Source organism: Python bivittatus, unplaced genomic scaffold (genome assembly GCF_059951505.1).
Source record: "Python bivittatus isolate LINGU-HERP-01145 unplaced genomic scaffold, Pbiv_v1 ctg000780_np1212, whole genome shotgun sequence".
Classification (NCBI taxonomy): Eukaryota; Metazoa; Chordata; class Lepidosauria; order Squamata; family Pythonidae; genus Python; species Python bivittatus.
Genome location: NW_028277108.1, coordinates 2,920,006 through 2,941,953, shown reverse-complemented (window position 1 = coordinate 2,941,953; position 21,948 = coordinate 2,920,006). Strand labels below are relative to the sequence as shown.

At 37.2% G+C, this 21,948-nt stretch overlaps 1 protein-coding gene across 2 annotated transcripts in view; it reads left to right on the top strand.

Moving 5' to 3' along the window:
- Nucleotides 1–21,477, top strand: part of TNKS2 (tankyrase 2) — a 41,458-nt gene extending 19,981 nt beyond the window's left edge. Inside the window, exons 12-27 of one of the 2 annotated variants that reach the window (XM_025172894.2) lie at nt 264–435; nt 964–1,043; nt 4,830–4,975; nt 5,743–5,908; nt 6,158–6,377; nt 6,974–7,083; nt 9,251–9,439; nt 10,657–10,906; nt 11,639–11,721; nt 12,921–13,041; nt 13,208–13,305; nt 14,970–15,044; nt 15,583–15,688; nt 16,332–16,518; nt 16,984–17,140; nt 19,744–21,477. In XM_025172894.2, coding sequence (XP_025028662.2) covers nt 264–435; nt 964–1,043; nt 4,830–4,975; nt 5,743–5,908; nt 6,158–6,377; nt 6,974–7,083; nt 9,251–9,439; nt 10,657–10,906; nt 11,639–11,721; nt 12,921–13,041; nt 13,208–13,305; nt 14,970–15,044; nt 15,583–15,688; nt 16,332–16,518; nt 16,984–17,140; nt 19,744–19,806 — 2,223 coding nt within the window. In that variant the 3' untranslated portion in view covers nt 19,807–21,477. The remainder of the gene's footprint in view (nt 1–263; nt 436–963; nt 1,044–4,829; nt 4,976–5,742; nt 5,909–6,157; nt 6,378–6,973; nt 7,084–9,250; nt 9,440–10,656; nt 10,907–11,638; nt 11,722–12,920; nt 13,042–13,207; nt 13,306–14,969; nt 15,045–15,582; nt 15,689–16,331; nt 16,519–16,983; nt 17,141–19,743) is intronic. The other variant, XM_088129011.1, reaches the window with a different exon arrangement.
- Nucleotides 21,478–21,948: the final 471 nt, after the last annotated feature.

Below are 21,948 nucleotides of genomic sequence, written 5' to 3'. Positions count from 1 at the left end.
AGTATTAGAAATGGTCTGACTGAGACAGAAGAGACTATTTCAAGGTTGTACTATTTCCAGCATGTGTGGAATATACTCTTTTGAGGTCAGAGAAGATACTATGGTGTTGGAGAGGATGTTCAGCTTTGAAATATTTGCACCCTTTTAATACTATGTCTCCTCAAAGTAGATAGTTCTCTACTGTTCCATTATGGATTACTGTAAAGGACTAGATACCATACTCTGTGCTTCCTGCATTTTTAAGATTCTCTAATAATTTTTAGGTCAATGCTTTGGATAATCTTGGCCAGACATCTTTACATAGAGCAGCACACTGTGGCCATCTGCAGACATGCCGGTTGTTGTTGAGCTTTGGCTGTGATCCATCAGTTGTGTCACTGCAGGGTTTCACAGCCTCTCAGATGGGAAATGAAAGCATTCAGCAGTTGTTACAAGGTAACAATGCAGAATTTTTGCTTATGTAAGGTTTTTTTACATTCGACAAAAACTGATTATGAATCCTTGCCGAGCCCCTTGAACCAGTAGTTTCCTGAAAAAGGGTCTGAAGAAGCTTCAGACAAACAAACAAAAATCCTGGTTGGTTCATGATGGCCTCACTTCTTGGAAAGAGAGATAACTGAATGACCGCGCTTGTTTTTTGTATGCAGTTAATGCATGGAGAAGAGTTGGTCACCTTCCTGTTCCTATATGTGATGGAAGAGTGAAATACCCCATTCGGTCTTCTCAGTTATTCCATCTTGTCTTTTTATAGCTAACTTGGAGTGATAAATGTGAAACTGTCTGACTTTGGCATTTATGATTACTAAAATATGTAGTATTTTTGAAAATACAGCCACTTGCCTCAGATAACATTTAAATTAGCATTTCTCTATCCTAAATGATAATATTAATGGCAACTTTTTATATATATATTGTACTTTGGTATATATAATACTTGGTAAGTATTAAATTCTTCTTTTACAGAAGGTGTTCCTTTGGGCAATTCAGAAGCAGATCGACAGTTATTAGAAGCAGCAAAAGCGGGAGATGTAGACACAGTAAAAGTAAGACAATTTGGTTCTTGCATTTTCTTTCTCAGAAAAAGGTAACATCTAACAACTTCCAGGACAGGTTGGGTTATCCTTAAATCTTCAGAGACAGAGAAAAAAATGAAAACCAAATCCCAATGCATTTTAACTGGTTTGAAACAATCTCAGATTTAAAAGAACTAATTTATAGATAACTACAGATTTTTGTCTTCACTGCTCCCTCAGTAATGAAACAATTGGCCAATTCAGTTGCTGGACCACTCATCTAGCAATCTAGCAATACACCTTAGAAAAGATGGATAATTGGAAAAAAAATACACAAAACAACCTGGGAAATCCTATTATAGAGAAGCTGAAACATTAGTGAGGAATTAGAATGTAAAGATGAAAGATTAAGAATGTGGATTTGAATTCATACAATAATTTGTGTACATTTATTTTATTTTGATAATTTATATGGCCATTCGCCTTTTATAGTTCTTTACTTTTAAAGTAAAAGACAACCGAAGTTTGAAGTCAGGCAGCTTATAAATTTAATTAATTAAATAATTGAATAATTGAATGAATGAATCCTATGTAACTCTGGGCAGCTAACACACAATACAAAAAACCAATATTACAAGAACAAAGAAAATGCCATTAAATAATTCCAATACAATTACAATATTGGTTATTAACCAGTGACCACAGATAACGCACAACATCAAACCACACATATTAGTTCCACTAATATCCTGGCCCAAATGTGTGAGGAAAAAGCCACGTCTTCCCAGTGTTACAGAAGGCCAATAAGTTCAGGGCCATCTGGATCTCAGTGGAAAAGCTGTTCCACACAGCAGGTGCTGCATCAAAGAAGTCATTTGTCCTGGATCCCATTAGATGATATTGTTTCAGAGAACGGACCCAGAACGTAGGCATGTTTGTCATCTTAACCCAACCAGATCTAGTGGGAAGGGACAAGACATTGGAGACAAGCAGTCCTGCAAGTAACCTGGTCCCACACTCTGCAGGGTTTTAAAAGTGATGATCAGAATTGAATTGCTCCCCAAAGCCTACTAGGAGCCAGTGGTGTCACGTGAATGAACCTTAATGCACCTAAGACTGCATGCACGGAAATATTTTGGACCAGTGGAAGCTTCCAAATGCTTTTCGAGAGCAGTCCCTGATAAGGTACATTGCAGTCCTCCAATCAGGAAGTGACTAAGGCATGAGTTATCATGAGGAGAGCCTCCCAATCCGGGAACAGGTACAGCTTGCACACAAGGTGGATTTGTGCAAAGGCCCTCCTATTTACATCTGCCACTTGCTCCTTGAGCAAGGGACATAAGTCCACAATGGCCCCATATTGTACCCCAACACTCTGGGGAATGCTACCCCATTCAGAGTTAAAGGTGGAAAATCTCCAAATCCCTGGGACCCAAAAAAACCCATAGCCACTCAGTTTTGCTAGGCCTGAATTTCTGTCTGATCTTCCATATCCAGAGCACAGGATAGGAACCTCAACAGCATCACTTGAATGGCCAGAAGTGAGCATGCATAACTGAGTATCATCAGCATACTGATCATACCTGACCCTCTGCCAATGAATGTACCCAGCAACTTCACGTAGATGTTGAATAGGAGAGAGTTGATCCCTCACATACCATGGGCGTAGGACTGGACCTCTTCTTCCTAAAACACTGACTGGAATCAGCCTCAGAGGAAGGAGAAGAAACAGCACAAAACTCTGCTCCCCCCCAAATCCTCTCAGCTGGTCCAGAAGGATACCATAATAGATGGTATTGAAAGTTGCCAAGATATCCAGGAGAGCAAGGGCAGATGTACACCCCCCCACGCCCAAAGCCTTCCAGAGGCCATCCACAAGTGCAATCACTGCTGTCTTGGTACTGTAACCCAGCCTGAAACCCATCTAGAAAGGCTCCAGATAATCATCTTCCTCAAGGCCCTTTGCAGTTGTAAGCCTAGCACCTTCTCTACAACCGTTCCTACAAAGGGTAGATTGGAAACAGGATGAAAATTGTCCAGTGCTGTTGGATCCAAGGATAGTTTCTTACCACTGATAATATTATTGCTTCAGAAGTATGCATGCTACAGTTTTATTTACCATCTGCTTGACATATATAAAAAGATGCTGAACATATTTTTTCTTCCCACATCCACAAGTAGTCCTTCATTTCAAATTTGCTAAAAATGCATGCATCTTTAAGAACAATAAAAAATGTAGCTGCCTCTGGGACATAGGATGTGTGCGTATGTATAGTGTTCATCCAGTCACAAGATGGATAATTATCTTTTTAAGACCAGAATATACATTTATCGTGCGCAAAGAATGTGTGAGTGTCCTTGCTTATATATTGCTTACAAATTTATCACATTTCTTTCTAAAAGGGACATTGCATTGTATTAGGACATCAGTAATTTTCCAGTTAGGCCTTTGCTTATGCAGATATCCTCTGTGGTCTTGGATGGCAGAAAAAGCTGTCAAGACTTCACTGTATAATCTTAGAAATGTATGTAACCATGCTAATGAGAAGAGTCAGCGTGATAACGATATATGTTGAACCTTGTACGTAGATGATATGACAATAGATGCCAACAGGTGTTTGAAATATTTTTTTTAGCAACCCTAAAAAAAACCATGCTCCATGTTCTCCTTAAGAGTGTAAGAGTCATTTTTTGTGGTATTTTGTCATCTTCATTCCCCTATTGATTGAGGTTTTTAATGTGGATGTGCACTCCAAATTTGAAACAGTTTTTGGAACCCAAACATTTTTTTAATCATTTTGGAAGTGTTTCATGATGAAAATAGAACATTTTGGGCTTGAAATACTTCCAAAATGATTGAAGTACCCTGTCTCAATCTCAAGACAGGGCATTTCCTGTTCAGTGCAGTTCAAATTCAAAGTGTGCACACACTTTCTGGTCCACTTGAGGTCCAGTTTACTCTGTTACAGTGAATCACTAAATACCTAAGCTAACTGAACAGTTCTTTCCCACTATCTTCTCACAATAAAAGGTTGAATTGAGAGGCTGTTTTCCACTTACTTCCTCTCCTCTACATAGTCCCCTTATACTCTCTGAAAATATGCTCTGAAGAGTTGGGAGGCTTTCTTGAATAGTAGGGAAGGGAGCCTTGGGAATTGGGAAGAAGGTAAATGGCAAAAATAGGTTCCATCAATTGTTTACTGGAACCCCAGTATTTTACCTAGCATTTTTGACTTCTGTTTTGCTTTCTTTTGCTTTTTGGTTAATATTGATGGGTCTATAGGGATTAGCTTTTGTGCTCTTCTATGTTCTTGGAATGTGATGTCAGTAAAATTTAGAGGGGAGGGATGTCTTTTTAAAATATAAGATTGAAGTCATTCATTGTTCCAGATTGGACTTTTAAGAAATTCAGTTGATAGTATTAGAGAAAAATAAAGCAGGAGGATTGAAGATTTATTTACTGCTGTGATTTCTATGCTGGTTCAGTCTAACCAACTCAGTGTGACTTACAGAAGTCAATACAAGCAACAGAATCAACATTATACTTTTTAAACAAGGAACATATGATTAGTAGAATATATCTACAGTGTTTACATCTTACCTAAACATTATAAGCCTCATTGGTTCCTTCAGTCCCCAGAGGATCAGAGAAGGAGGCAATCCTGCCTCTGAGGACCAGTTATTCCACAAAAGGGGAACTCCTCCCCCCCAAGAATATCCATGTCCAAGTCCCCTGCTGCTGGATTTCCTGATGGAAGGGATTTTCAGTATGTACTTTCTGCCAATAATGTTTGCCTCAATTGCTGCATTCCACAGAAATTATGTACAACGCACAGTGTGAATTGCCGAGATATTGAAGGGCGCCAGTCCACACCACTTCATTTTGCAGCAGGATACAATAGAGTATCTGTCGTTGAATATCTTTTGCAGCATGGGGCTGATGTCCATGCAAAAGACAAAGGGTAAATATTCCACTCTATAGTGTTTGATTTGCAAATGCTTAACAGGAGTAATTTTTTGTTTTCTTCTGGCTGTTTACTTATTTGTTTTCAGGGGATGGCAAGCCTTGAAGGTCTGTATTCCTACGCACTTGAAATACAAACCTTATGCCTAAAGCTTTGTGCAGTGAATGCTTCATCTCTCTGCATACATTTTTTTAATCTATGTATATGACAAAAATGTTAGGAAGAGGTTAATCAGCTATGACTCCTTGGAGTGCTCATTGTTGATGGAAAATTTGTAACATGACACACATCCATTGTAATGCAGGTGTTAGGTATAGGCATAAAGAGGAATGAAGAATTACCTTCCTTACTCCACTCATTTGGGCTCTATCAAGATACATGGTATCTGCTATATTGTCCTTTTCACAATAATCTTAGCTGGCTTTTCAGATTAATGCCCACTTTGGTAATTATATATTTTATGATAACTGCATGATCAGTTGACGCATATGCTATCTCTCTAATGTGACTAACAGTCGTAATAAGTAACTTCTGAATTATGAAAACACTTAGTCCATCAGTATGCTATTATTTAAATCTGCAGATTAATAATTTTCCCTTTAACTTTCTGAGACTTTTTTTTTTCACAACTACTATCCTGTACATTAGCCATTAAAAAGTAAAGGTCCCTTTTAGAGTTGAAAATACTAGTTTGAACTGAAATTTCCTGTTGATTTAAGTGCCAACTATATCTTTTACTCAAGCTGTTTCCTTAAAAATTTCAGAGGCCTGGTTCCTTTGCACAATGCTTGTTCTTACGGACACTATGAAGTGGCAGAACTTCTTGTTAAACATGGTGCAGTTGTGAATGTGGCAGATTTATGGAAATTCACTCCCTTACATGAAGCTGCAGCAAAAGGAAAATACGAAATTTGTAAGCTACTATTACAGGTATGTCGCTTGAAATATATACATTGTGTGTGTTTTATCCTATAACATCTAGAGGATGTGTATGTGTGTCAAATGATGTTAGAATTAATTCATAGTATATGTGAAATATTTGTGAATAGAGGGACAAAATCTTTAAGTTGTGCAGATTGTGGCACAAATGCTAGAGGGAGGGACATAGATTGTTGTACAGTATAATGGAAATTAATATTATGGGGTTTGTTTCTTTTTTTCAATTTCTTACCAAATTAGCATGGTGCTGACCCCACAAAGAAAAACAGAGATGGGAATACCCCATTAGACCTTGTTAAAGATGGCGATACAGATATTCAAGATCTCCTTCGAGGAGATGCAGCTTTGCTTGATGCTGCAAAGAAGGGATGTTTGGCTCGGGTGAAGAAATTGTGTTCCCCTGATAATGTAAACTGTCGTGATACACAAGGCCGGCATTCCACTCCACTCCATTTAGCAGGTGGGTTTTCTTTAAAAATATAGTATTGTGGCTGTGTCATAATCTTCATATGGAAAAACATTTATTAATTAGCTGCCCTGGAGTAGAACATCCAATATAGTAGTTAAATCATTATAAAGGAGTAGGCAAAATAAGTGTGTTAATAGCAGTAATCATTGTTATTAATGATTGTCCAAGCCCTATTTCAGATATATTTGGATTTTATACAGTTGTGAAAAATGCCCCTGGAGACATAGGAAACTTATCTTACAGGGTCAGATGTTTGGATAATATATTCCAGCATCTGTCTGTTCTGAAAAGCTGCAGGTCTCCAGGGTCTTAGGTCTTGGTTTTTTCTTGCTCTTTTTACTCGTGAGGTAAAGGGTTGAACCTGGAATTTTGTGAGCCCAAAGCATGTATCCTGCCATTGTGCTTTGCCCCCCAATAATTTCACAAGACTGCTGCTTGCATTCGGCTGCCTGCGTTGGAAACAAGAAAAGTGCCTCTGGTTTAATGTTCAGAAAACAGGAAAAGATGTAGGTGATGCTTTTTATAGTAATTGTTTATTCAGATTCAGAACAATTTATAAAAAAATATTTGTTCTTACTGCCTACTAGCTGGTTACAACAATTTGGAAGTTGCTGAATACTTATTACAGCATGGGGCTGATGTAAATGCACAAGACAAAGGAGGTTTAATTCCTCTACATAATGCAGCATCCTATGGGGTAAGTAGCTTGATCTTTTACTGTAAACATTTTAAAATTCTACATTAGTTTGATAGGAATCAGTGTAGGCCGTTTAAACCTTTTTGGCACAGCTGCTTCAAGGCTTTTTCCTGAGTTTTTGCATTTGCATATATGGATAGAAATCACCGCCATCCTGATGGTTAGAAAAACAAAACAATGCAACAGTGTGTCCCATCAGTAAGTTTCTGAAAGATGCCAAATAGATTAATCCCTTCAAGTCTTTATTTTCTTTTGTCTTTTCCTCCCTCAGTTTAGAATAGTTATTACCATGGTGGGGTCTCTACTTAAGCTAATGATTTGGGATGAAATATCATAGAATAACTGTTTTATTAGTCCATTTTGTGGCTCTGGGAATCAAACTATATGAGTTTGTTAAAGGGAATATGTGGATGAAGGCTCGCCTATGAGCACAAATTTGGTCTGGTGGTTTGCTTCCAGTAAGATGATGCATAGTTGAATTGCAGCAATTCAGTTCTCTTTGCATAGTATGAGTTCACTCCTTTACATGAAGCTGCAGCCGTTCAAGTTTGTAGCAGTGCATTTTATGTGCAGTATAAACCTCTATGGTTTGTTTCAATATACAGAGTAGAACATATCTGTGGACATTACTGGTGTCATTTTGTGGTCCAAGTGGTGAACTGGGACTGACGTGGACAGAGTCCCATTCAGAGATGACGGTCATTGAATGACCTTGGGCAAATCAGTATTGGTTAGCTTCACTTCCTTATACATTTATGGTGAATGTAAAAATGGACAAGATAATCACCTACACAGCCTTGGCCTCATTAAAGAAATAGCACAATTGGACCTTTCTATGGGAAGGAATAATGTTATATGTCCCAGTGAAATCGTACTCAGTCATTTCCATACACTGCTCATAGTAATGTAAAACAAACATTGTGTTAAGTGTAGTGTGTTTTAACTCTTCTGATATACATATGGGCAAAAGATTACATACAAAGAGAGTTAGATTGTAAAGAGTAGGCAGTGTGAGCTGGAAGTTTAAAATATTAGGTCTGAGGTTATTGTGTGGCTTTGGGTTAGAAGCTGCCTCTCTCAGTTTTCTTCTCCCCCCATCCCCACCCGACATTCTGAGATTAAAGTGATCCAGACTGTAGAGGACTTGAAGATAATCAGTTGAAGCAGAAAAGCTTTGCTAGTAGTATGTCACACACACGTTCTTTACAAGTATGTGTTTTGATGTGGTCACATTTCTTCTGATGGAAAAAGATGGTTTTCAAGGTTGTAAGCCTCGTGCATCGAGACACTGTTGAAGTTTTGACTTAGTTAGGACATCTAGTACTATCCTCAGTTCCTAAATGTTGAGATTTCAGAACACTGCTGAAAGATAATTTAGCTGTGCACTCTGCTATGCTGTAATCAGTCAGATCTAAATTTGTAATTATTAATTTGGTCTGTTTCAATTTCAAGGACTAATTTAGTTCTTGAAAGAAAGGTCTAAAGCATGTCTTACTTAATTAGATCTACAATTCAGTTTTTCTTTGCCTCTTCTGAGAACACAGCAGGAGTTTGCTGATGCCAAGGGCTTGCTTTTGCATTTGCTTCAATGACTGCTCTCCACTGTCAGTTTCCTTTTTTACCAGCAGTTTTCAGCCAGATTGCATTCATTTGCATATTCACATATTGGGGTTATGACTTCAACAGTCAAGCCACACACATTATGTGTTGTATGTTAAAAAGGTCCATTGGCAATTGATGTGGTTGCTTTAGAAAATTTAAGGTGGCCTGAACTTACCTTTAAGGACAACTCTTTCACCAACAGTTTGCAATTTTTTTTTACCTGGGGGGAGGGTGGTGATAAAAATACTGTATTTTTTTTTTAATTTCCATGAGACTAGGAGAATAATTCTAGTAAGAAAGGGAGGGTTGTAAGAATATGTAGAAAGAACAATTCCGCCACTCTTGAGGGGCTGCAGTTTAATTTGAGAAGGGGTGCTTCTTTCCATAGAAGGAGTATTTGAAACTTCACCTTCTCAAAGATCCACTTGCCAGTCAAAGTCATTTGCAGTGAAAGACAGCATTAATTAAAAATTTGTATGTTGCACATTAATGTCCTGAACCAAGTTATAGAAAGGGGGTTTTTTTCCCTGAAGGTTGCACTATATAAATGTATTTTATTTTCCAGCATGTAGATGTAGCAGCTTTACTTATAAAGTATAATGCGTGTGTAAATGCTACGGACAAATGGGCTTTCACACCTTTGCATGAAGCAGCCCAGAAAGGAAGGACACAGCTTTGTGCCTTATTATTGGCACATGGAGCTGATCCTACTCTGAAAAACCAGGAAGGACAAACGCCATTAGACCTAGTCACCGTAAGTGATGGGAATTTTTTGAGAAGTTTGTATTAAGCTTTAGTTACTGGCTGCTTACCAGGGCATCAGATTTGAGGGTTTAAAAAAGTATAGCTAATGTTGTGGGCTACAAGCTCAAACAAGGACAGCAGCTCCACAAATCTTGTGAAGATGGGCATAAGGAGTATAAGTGTAGCTTTTGCAAGTACAGCAAGGGACCAAATGAGTTTTTAAATTTAAAACTAATATTTGACCCCAGAAGCTATGTGCAAAATACCAGCCATGTTTGGTTTGTTGGACAATCTATATGTGCTCTTTGCCAGAGTTCATGCTTACTGGGCTACATATGATTTGGGAATCATTAAGGATGTGCAAAATTCATTGATTCATGAACTGTATTTTCAAGAGAACTCCAGAATATTTGGTCCCCTTTGGACCATCCTGTTCCTGGGGCATTTAGCAGTTTCCAGAAGTGAATCCTCTAAAACCAAAAGCAACTTGAGGTATTCCAGCCATGGTGTTCCAGTTCGAAACACCATGCTTTGAACACCATAACTATAGGTATGTTTTGTATTTTAAATCGTTTTGCATTAAATTTTAGGAATTAAGAATTTTAAGGCCTGTAAAGATGAGTGCAGCAGGTGATTTTGTAGGCAGTATTTTAGCCAAGTGAAACTAATTTTTGTTTCAGGATACAGTATTTCTACATCTGTAAGCTGTATATACCATGAATAATGTAAATACATTCAACTAGGTCCAGAATCACCCATTCACTGTTATGCTTAAAGTGGCACTGTTGTGCATTTAATTGCATCCTTTGAACACTTAGTAATGTTTAAATTGCAATCCTGCACTTGTGTACTCAGAAATATGTTCCTCTGAATTCAACAAGGCTACCTCCCAGGTAAGTGAGTCTAGGATTGTAGGCATTTTAGTCTTGTAAGCCTGTGAGAGGTACATTAGAAAGCAGGAGAGCGATTCTGTTCAGGTTTGTAGCAAGCTATGGATTTTAATATGACCCTTTAACAATCAGAACTAAAGTTTAAGTATGCCTCAGTCCTGGCATTGGAGTTATCGTACTCAAGGGACCTCCGGGCCAGAATATCTGAATGACATTGTAAGTAACAAAAAGAAAATTCGAGTAATTCGAATAAAGCATTGTTTACCTAACCTTGCAACTTACTTGCATGCATTTGTGACTGTTTTAACAATATATTAATGTTTCTTTTAATTTCCAGGCAGACGATGTTAGTGCACTATTGGCAGCTGCCATGCCACTTTCTGCCTTGCCATCTTGTTATAAGCCTCAGGTTATAAACGTGTCTCAGAATACAGGAACTTCAGCTGATTCGCTTTCTTCCATTCCATCCAGCCCATCTAATTTGTCAGCTGCCAGTAGTCTGGACAGCTTGTCTGGTAGCTTTTCTGAACTCTCAGTTGTTAGTACAAATGGTGCTGAAGGGGCCTCTGGTTTGGAAAAGAAGGAAGGTGAGTCTGGCATTTTCTCCTGGGTCCGCTTAAGTGGCTAAGTGAAAGACAGTTTACTCATGCATTAAGACTGTAGCGTCTAATCTCGTTAAAACTGTGTTTCTCCATCCCAGATTCAGTATTCATTTGATACAGCTTTAATACAGAATCATAGAATTGGAAGGGGCCATTTAAGCCATTGAGTCCAACCACTTGTTCAGTGCAGGAATACAAATTAAAGCATGTATAAGTAATCATTTAGGTAGTCATCTGTGAGTTAAATATATCTGTGTTTGACTTGAAGCATACATAAATGGGCAACCATAAGAGTGATCTATTCAATTTCTAATATCTTAAGATTTCAGGACTCTTGTGTATTTTTTTTCTAGAAAAAATTGGCATCATGACAGTGGGCTTAAATATGTTAGGTTTACTGAAGGATTTCCCATAGAATCCTACATTCTACCAAAAAAATGTTTTTTAACCTTATTCAGTGTATGAATAATGAAGATAAACTAACATTTAAGAAGATTCCCTTAGCTAAAATGTTTAATTTGGTTAAATAGAATTTTAAGAATACAAACTGACCTTATCTGGAATGTAAGGTCAATTTGTATTTTAAAAATGTATTTGAATATGGTTCTTTATTAAAATATTGCATTGGATTCTCATAGACACTCATGTGGACATATGCCTGTAGTAAGACTGAATAACTTCAGGTTATATGTATCTAATAATAACTTTCATATTTAGTTCCCAGTGTAGATTTTAGTATCAACCAATTTGTGAGAAATCTTGGACTTGAACATTTGATTGATATACTTGAAAGAGAGCAGGTAAGTTATTATCTTGATTTGGAATCTAGATAAACAGTGTAATTTTAGTGAAATTATTACAAAATAATCGATTTAAATTTTAGTTTGGGAGAATGCTCGTAACCTAGATTTGTAGAAGTTGATTATATCTTGAGTTTTAAACAGCCAAGCTGAGATACTGATAAACACATACCAGTATGATTCACTCTTTCATTCCCTACAGTTCTCTAAAATATTTCTTACACTAATGTAAGGAATATTTTAGAGAATTGACTTTGTCTGCAAATTATATTTGCTAGTCTTCAGGAAATATAATTATAGTAACACTGATTTACTTATTAATTAGTAATGATACCAGTAATTCAGAGTTCCAACTTTTGTGCTAAACGTGAAAGCATTTGTTAACAAAAAGTTATTTCACTTTCTATTACAATGTTTTACTGATAGAATAAATTTAATGTATTGATCCAGCTAAAAAGGATTATGCAAGAAGCTTCCACATATTCAGCATTCTCCAAGGACATCGTTTTTGCCTCCTTTCATTACTCATTGAGTTTGAAAAATCTAAAATAATTCTGTCCCTCTTTTTTCCGGTACGGCAAATCAGAGTTTGCAATTTACAATAAAATAGGTTGAGATTATCCTTAAGATTATATGGTTTGTTAATTTGGGTATAGCTGTGTTATGTATGAAGAGGAAGCATATACATCTTTCACTTGTATAGCTACAAACCATGGTTTGTTGCATCTTAACAAACCCTTAGTGTGCAAAATTTGAAGTGTCTAGTAACAATTCATTTCCTAGTATGCTCATACTATTTGATTTTAATTAAATTTACTAGTTTTGTACCTTCTGTTTAAAAAATTAGTCATAATGAGAAATTAACAATAAGAAAACTATCTTATTCAAGCAGTAGGTTGTGATGATTTTCTCAAATACATTTTAAAGAAAAAAGTCTGCAATTTATTTTCAAATGCATCATATATGTCAATGGTTAATTAAGAAAGATCTTAAGAGATTGTGATCTGACAATCCTTTATTGGCATAGCACAACCATTTCACTCTTGTTTCTAAGCATTAAATAGCAGTATGGCTTCTGTAAAAATATTATCATTTTACCAGTTGAAAGGTTTTGAAGAATTCAAAAACCTGATCACAATTTTGTGGCAGCCTAATGAATTCTTATGAAGAAAACAAAGAAATAAAGCTTTTCTTTGCAGATAACATTGGATGTACTTGTTGAAATGGGGCACAGAGAATTAAAGGAAATTGGAATTAATGCTTACGGTCATAGACACAAAATAATTAAAGGAGTTGAGAGGCTAATCTCTGGACAGCAAGGTATGTTATAAATAAAATATTTAATTAAGCTACATTTTATGCATTTCTGTGGTTCAAAATTGTAACATTGTAGTTTTCATTTATTTTAGTATCCAAAAAAAGTGAGTCAGTACAGTAAATATAAAAAGTACATAAGGTACAATGGTAATGTTGCCTTTTCTCTTAGGTCTTAACCCATATCTAACACTGAATACTTCGGGTAGTGGGACAATCCTTATAGATCTCTCTCCTGATGATAAAGAGTTTCAGTCGGTGGAGGATGAGGTATATTTTTTAATGTGTATTCTGAAATACTTAAACATTATCTCTAGTTTTGGTTAAGTCTATTGCTGTGAAATATAATAAATGTAACTGTAACTTTCCTGGTATGGCTTATTCAGCAATCAATCTTGACTTCTTTGGGAACAGTCATTTCATATTGTTGTTGTTTGCCACTCTTCAAACCCAAGGGCAGCTTACAGTGCATTATAACCACAATTGTATCAATAGATATTGGTAAGTTATTGTCTTTTGAGATGGATTATAGTAAGCAGTGACTCACTCCAAATAATTAACTGAAATGAGCACTACAGGTAGTCATTGACTTATGGCCATTCCTTCAGCAACCGTTTGAAGTTACGATGGCACTAAATGAAGGGACTTACAACCCATGCCCAAAGTTATGGCCATTGCAGCACCCGTGGTCACATGATCAAAATTTAGGTGCTTGGCAGCCCGCCCACACTTACAATTGCAGGGGTGCTGCAAATCCCCCCACCCACCTATCTCCCCCCCATCTATGCCCTTTTGGCCCCATACCACCGTGCACTCCGCCACCCAGCCAACCTTTCCCACTGTCTTCTTGCTCCCACTGCTGATGAGTCATGCCTGGCCTGGTTGCTGGACCATATGGGTCTGGTTTTATGCAGTGAAAAAGGAAAACAAAAAACAGCTTAAAGGGGCCAGAGCATGCCAAACACCCCTTTGCACCATGCTCCTGGGCCATAGGGGGCTGTCTTTGCACTGCAAAAAATGGAAAAAAAAGCACAAAGCAGCCACTCCCTGAGTGGAAGCACGCCAAAACGCCCCCTTGTGCTGCACTCCTGGGCCATATGGGGCTGGCTTTGTGCTGTGAAAAAGGGGAAAAAAGCTGAAAACAACCCTTTTTCACAGCACAAAGCCAGCCCCGCCCAGGAGCTCTTTGCAAAGGGGTGTTACTTTGCAAAGAGCTCCTGGGCAGGGCTGGGGCCCAGTAGCCAGGCCAGGCACACCTCATCAGCAACAGGAGCAAGCAGCTGGGGCAGCAGAGCGCAGGGCAACAGGGCTCCCAGAGTGCAGGGTGCCAAGGGCAACTGGGGCTAGGGTGGCTGCGGCTTCCTAGGGCATGGCAAGCAGCCCCAGCACTCTGTTTGCCACCCCAGAAAGCAGGGTGCACAGTGGCTAAAAGGGCAGAGATGGGGGAGATAGGCAGGTGGGGGGAGTTGAAAGCAGTCCCTTACCTTACTGAGGCTCAGGGCTGGGAGGAACCAAGCCCAGAATGGCTTAGATTAGGGTGGGTCCTCAGCTAACAAATGGTAAATTTTGCTTAACAACGGCAGTGGGGATTGCTGGGATTGCAGTTGCTAAGCAATGCAGTCAAGTGACATCTCACTTTACAATTGCGTTGCTTAGCAACCAAAATTCCAGTCCCAATTTTGGTCGTAAGTCAAGGACTATCTGTAATATAAATTGCATCCACTACCTACATGCTTTAAAAGAGGTTGTATGAATATGCATTTGAGATTGTACAAAGCCAGTGCCAGTTTACATAACTCCACTAGGGAATGCTGATCAATTGTGAGGAAATTATTTCCAGAGAAGAAAGGAAAGTTTTATTCAGTAGACTTAGATTCGGGTGTTTTGATTTAGATTTTATTTATATATTTATTTGTATCCATTCTAATCTTCAGATGCAGAGCACTGTACGAGAACACAGAGATGGTGGGCATGCTGGTGGAATTTTCAACAGATATAACATCTTAAAGGTAATGTGTAGGTAACTCTGACTTGGGTCTGACACAGACACCTCCCACAGGCCAGAGACTTCCCCTCCCTTAAGGGAGTAGTTAGTTTTAAAAGTTGAAAGGAGTTAGGTAGTGGCTTCTAAATAATGCATTCATTTTTAAAGAAGTTTGGGATTTGAAATCTTCAGTCTTCAGCTAATTGATAATAGTGATTGACGTTTTAGTTGAACTTATTCTGCTGTATGTATTACCATTATATATTATGATTTAACCTGTTATAACTTCATTTGAATGTATGATTTTAAATTCATGTATATCTTCATTCTGTCATTATTATACCTGAAAAATGTAAATATGATCAGTTCAAATGCGAAGAAATTAAATAGTTAACATTTTTTAAAGTTTTAAGTCAGGTTTTAGGGAAATGTTATCAAGTTCTAGAAAAAGAAATTTTATCTTACCAATATGGTTTTTTATTCTATGTCAGTTATATAGTGCCATTGCTATCAGAAGACATGGAAGAAGATTGACTATGTAATTTTGGGTTTTTTTTCCCTAGATACAAAAAGTATGTAACAAAAAGCTTTGGGAAAGATATACTCACAGGAGGAAAGAGGTTTCTGAAGAGAATCATAATCATGCTAATGAAAGAATGTTGTTCCATGGTATTTCATTTTGTCTAAAAATTATATTGCATTTCTTCAGATGATTTCAGTAGATTATATTCATAATTAGGAATTTTAATCACTGTATATACAAAATCTGTATTGGCTTTTAACTGATAATTGTCTGATTGGTATAGTAAAAGAACTCCTGTGCAATTCAGTTCAAATCCTATTAGTGAATTTCCAGAGTATGTAGCCTGTAAATATGTACTCACAATACATACATTGATTCAAAATAACTAACTATAAAGATATCACAGTATATATTTTATCTCAAAGCAGTTTGAGCATGTTTCCAGTGTCTCCAACTGCTCTACATAAAAATGAATCTTTAGTTTTTGTGTACACTCAATTTAGAGTCAGGTTCTGTAGCACAGTCATTAAGGAATATGTAGATTAGGCTTCATGTCAAAATTAGTTATAGGCAACAATTAGATGGCTTATTCTGTACCGGATTTCCTTATCAGATCCCCCCCCCAAATATTTTAATTAAGTCGCAATTCTTTTCTGGGCTAGAAGTTCTGATAAATTTTTTTACTGTGGTGTTTTTCTGCACAAGTGGCAGAACTTTATGTTTAACTATGGTAAAATACTTCCTGTTCAAAGAATATAAAAATCACTTTCTGTTTTAATATATTTTCAGGCTCTCCTTTTGTGAATGCAATTATTCATAAAGGCTTTGATGAGAGGCATGCTTACATAGGAGGAATGTTTGGAGCAGGAATTTATTTTGCTGAAAATTCTTCCAAAAGCAACCAGTATGTCTACGGTATAGGTGGTGGCACAGGTTGCCCCATTCACAAAGATAGGTCTTGTTACATCTGCCATAGGTAAGTCACAGCAGTTTGTACAATGTATTAAGATTATTATCATTTAATTTGAGAGAGATATGCTCCTCTTTAGAGAATCTCCCATTTGGCACGCAGATTGCAGTGGGTCTGAACAAATAAAAAGTGTACGGGTGGCTCTTAATTGAATGATCAGTAAATGATTTAGGGGCCTCTCTGGAGACCCAACAGCTTCTCCCACTTGTGTCCATGGGAGCCCAGAATAACTCTGAAAAGGAGACCTGAAACGCCTACAATTCTTTAGGCGTCATCCATCACACTGTAGGATTGCAATGTTTATCATGTTTTCTGCTATGTAATTAGTTGAATGGAAAGAGAATGGCCGCATTTTAATTGATTAAAATAATTTTAGATTGTACTCAGGATCTTGAAGGGTGTTTACTTTTTTCACTAGATTGGTTTTCTTTTACGTATTTATTAATAAAATGCTTCTTTTCTTTAATATAGGCAGTTGCTTTTTTGCCGAGTGACGTTGGGCAAATCTTTCCTACAGTTCAGTGCCATGAAAATGGCTCATTCTCCACCAGGACACCACTCAGTTACTGGACGACCTAGTGTAAACGGGCTAGCTTTAGCAGAATATGTCATCTACAGAGGAGAACAGGTAGTGTATTTGGAGTTTTACTTTGTAAATATTGGAAATGTACAATATTCATTGATCTGGAAACAGAATATTATGAAGAACTCTCCCTTTGGAACGTGTCAGCTGTCTTCTCAGTCTGGATCCTGGCTGTTGTATTCCTGGATCAACAAATTTTGCACATTTTTTCTTAAATTTATGAAGAGCTATTCATAACTCATTTTTTAAGATTTTGCTTCGCTCTTTGTCCAGTGAGAAAAATAAAAACGTACAGCATAATATTTGGATGGCTCTGCTGGCAGTAACGTACCTGCAAATACTGCTTTGAATTTCATTTTTTTTTTAAATGAAATGGAGTGTGGTCATGTTGCAAAACAAAGTGCAGGTTTTTTTAGAAGAAAATCTCTGACTCCCACAGGTGTTTTTAGAAAATAAAAAGGGTGGCCAGTGGCAGTTCAGTTCATTTGAAAATGTTTCCACAAAAGATAAGCTGATATATTTAATGCATTGTCTTTTGTTGTAAACCACTGGGAGCCAATCTGGAATAGAGTAACATAGAAATCTTTGTAATAAATAAAATTAAATAAGCTGGGGGGGGGTGGAAAGGATTTTGGGAATTAGTTTAATTACCGGCAGATGTTCCCTATGATAGTCATTTTGACCATGGGCAGCTCCCTTCCATGGCAGCCATTTTGTGAATATGCCCATGATATCCTTTCAAAACTCCAAATTCCCTCACTGGACCAAAAAAAAATGGGGATTTTTGGCACTTAGCCGTCTCTTGCTTTCCGTGGAGCTTATTCTAATATTAAATCAGTATAGTTACTGCAACTTGATTCTGTTTCTTCATTCAAAACTGGTACAGTATATATACAGTCAGGTCCAGAAATATTGGGACATTGACACAATTCTAACATCTTTGGCTCTATACACCACCACAATGGATTTGGAACGAAACAAACACAATGTGCGTTAACTGCAGACTGTCAGCTTTAATTTGAGGGTATGTACATCCAACTCAGGTGAATGGTGTAGGAATTACAACAGTTTGTATATGTGCCTCCCACTTGTTAAGGGACCAAAAGTAATGGGACAGTATAATAATCATACATCAAACTTTCCCTTTTTAATACTTGGTTGCAAATCCGTTGCAGTCAATCACAGCCTGAAGTCTGGAATGCATAGACATCACCAGACGCTGGGTTTCATCCCTGGTGATGCTCTGCCAGGCCTCTACTGCAACTGCCTTCAGTTCTTGCTTGTTCTTGGGGCATTTTCCCTTCAGTTTTGTCTTCAGCAAGTGAAATACATGCTCAATGGGATTCAGGTCAGGTGATTGACTTGGCCATTGCATAACATTCCACTTCTGTCCCTTCAAAAACTCTTTGGTTGCTTTTACAGTATGCTTTGGGTCATTGTCCATCTGTACTGTGAAGCGCCGTCCAATGAGTTCTGCAGCATTTGGCTGAATGTGAGCAGATAATATTGCCCGAAACACTGCAGAATTCATCCTGCTGCTTTTGTCAGCAGTCACATCATCAATAAATACAAGAGAACCAGTTCCATTGGCAGCCATACATGCCCACGCCATGACACTACCACCACCATGCTTCACTGATGAGGTGGTATGCTTAGGATCATGAGCAGTTCCTTTCCTTCTCCATACTCTTCTCTTCCCATCACTCTGGTACAAGTTGATCTTGGTCTCATCTGTCCATAGGATGTTGTTCCAGAACTGTGAAGGCTTTTTTAGATGTCATTTGGCAAACTCTAATCTGCCCTTCCTGTTTTTGAGGCTCACCAATGGTTTACATCTTGTGGTGAACCCTCTGTATTCACTCTGGTGAAGTCTTCTTTTGATTGTTGACTTTGACACACATACACCTACCTCCTGGAGAGTGTTCTTGATCTGGCCAACTGTTGTGAAGGGTGTTTTCTTCACCAGGGAAAGGATTCTTCGGTCATCCACCACAGTTGTTTTCCGTTGTCTCCCGGGTCTTTTGGTGTTGCTGAGCTCACCGGTGTGTTCCTTCTTTTTGAGAATGTTCCAAACAGTTGTTTTGGCCACGCCTAATGTTCTTGCTATCTCTCTGATGGGTTTGTTTTGTTTCTTCAGCCTAATGATGGCTTGCTTCACTGATAGTGACAGCTCTTTGGATCTCATCTTGAGAGTTGACAGCAACAGATTCCAAATGCAAATAGCACACTTGAAATGAACTCTGGGCCTTTCATCTGCACATTGTAATTGGGGTACTGAGGGAATATCACACACCTGGCCATGGAACAGCTGAGAAGCCAATTGTCCCATTACTTTTGGTCCCTTAACAAGTGGGGGGCACATATGCAAACTGTTGTAATTCCTACACCGTTCACCTGAGTTGGATGTACATACCCTCAAATTAAAGCTGACAGTCTGCAGTTAACGCACATTGTGTTTGTTTCATTCCAAATCCATTGTGGTGGTGTATAGAGCCAAAGATGTTAGAATTGTGTCGATGTCCCAATATTTCTGGACCTGACTGTATTTTAGCTGTTTTCTCTACAATAACTATTTTTCCCCACATGCATAAATCCAATAATATCTTTTTAAAATGTGAGGAAATAATAATCTCACTCTTATCTTTCAGGCCTATCCAGAATATTTGATTACCTACCAGATTGTAAAGCCTGAAATTGCCACAGAAGCTTGAAGCTCCAGCTATTTTACAAAGATCAAAGTTAGCAGTACTCTGAATTGCTAATATATATACATATATCTTTCCCTCCCCTCTTCCCAACTTGGTGGTAGAAAATGTGAATAAAATCTAACATTTTTGACTGATGAAGCTTTAATAACTGTATAGTACGTTTTCTAAAAATTCAGAAACCTTTTCAGCACTTTAACAGATCTCATTCCAGGTGACACTGGTTTGTCTGTACTAAATTATAAAACAGATATTAACTTGAACTATGTTTTCTATATGCCATTTCATTGAAACCTAGCGAATTGTTGCTATACAGGAACTCATTTTATTAAAACTGTGTTCTTTAAAACACTACATTTACACACAGGACAACTGCATTTGTAAAACTGTAAATAAGAGCTTTTCTACTAGCCTGATATTTATTTACATTGTATTTGTAAAATAAGTGTTTCAGAACTGCAACACATGCAAAACTTCATTTAAACATTGCACATCCATCTGCATTTCATCACAAGCAGCTGTTAAAAGGGCCTCTTGTTGGCTTTGGTTATGTTAGCTGAGTTTAGTGGAGGAAAATGTATTCCAGTAGATTGTTCCTAAATTGTACACATTCCTGAGGAATCTAGCAGACTTTCCACTTGCTGAACACACTGATCATTGATTAAAATATCTTTTGGAGGGGGATAATTAAGCTGGTCATGTCTACTGCAGGGAAACTTTTTGATTCACATTAAAACAAGATATTTAAGAGTGAACATGCATATCTCCCTGATTTCTCTTTAGACCTAAAAATGCTATAAAATCAAAATTGGCCTTTTGCATGCGGGACAAAGGTAAAAAAGGGGTACTCACACCCTTCAATACACTGAAAACATTTTCACACCCTCTTCTAAAATTTAATTTCCTTATTCATTCAGTTCAATCAAGATTTTTTTCACCTTACAGATTCATATGTAAATATATAAATAAAATATATAATTCAACATTTTTCATTCATCCAATTTTAAATTTTGCAATTAATTGCAGTTCTTCAACATTTAAGACCATGACTCATGATGTATTTTAATTATGGATCATTCTTACATTATGATTTTAAAGAAATTGCCAAGAGTGCTTAAATTGTCTGGTTCATATGGTATTTTAAGACTTGAGTCTTAAATAATTGCATTGCACGTGAAGTCAGTGCATGGATGGTTATAAAATCATGTGGAAAATATAATAAACATCACCTTATTGTGATTGCTGCTGAATAAATGACAGTACCGTTGAATAAAAGAGGTCTTTGCACAGCATGTTTTCTATTCACTAGCTTAGCCAAATACTGGAACAAGTATTCATGCAAAATATGCTAACTATGATTTAAGCATTGAGAACTTTGTTTCATTACTGAAAATATGTCATTCTTTGTGAATGATTATTTAATGTGATGTAAATTATTGTGGTATTTGGTAGCATTTTAAATGGTACCATAGAGTTGGTTAGAATGTTTTTAATTTTGCATGGCATACCTATTTTTCAGAAGGCAGAATATGTGATGATTTTGATTGTGTTGAGTTGAGGTGAACTTTGAGCCTCCTGTGCAATTAGAGCTTTATTCATCTTGAAAGTGTCTTACCTGTATTGTATCACATTCCTCACCATTCAGCTAAATAAACTTCATTCACAAGTGTTTTGGTAGCATGTAGTATGATTGCAAATTATTATAAAAATGTAGTACAACTGGGGAACAATTTAAATGTAGTAATTATATTTGTTTCCCATTATATGGGTGTTTTCTTACTCTTGCCATGTATCTAAAATCATCCTGATTTTTGATCAGCTTACCCAAAGTTCAGTCTAAACAAGAAGGTTGCCCATGACTATAAAATCTATTTCTCTCATGCAGCATATGATGTATTCTCTCTCTTATGTCTTCATATTTTCTTCTGTATTCTGGTATTTTTCAGAGTATTCTTATTGTGATTTTTAAGTAGTATTCATTTATGTATCACAACAATGCAAATATAATCAAGATGGCCTGGCATTTTAAGATAAACCCTTTGGAGTTTTGTTTTGTTTTTTAATCTATAGAGATCATGCTTCAAAAATGGGTAGAGGCAGAACAAAAAAAATCAGTTAATACCATAATTTAATATCTAGAGATTAAAA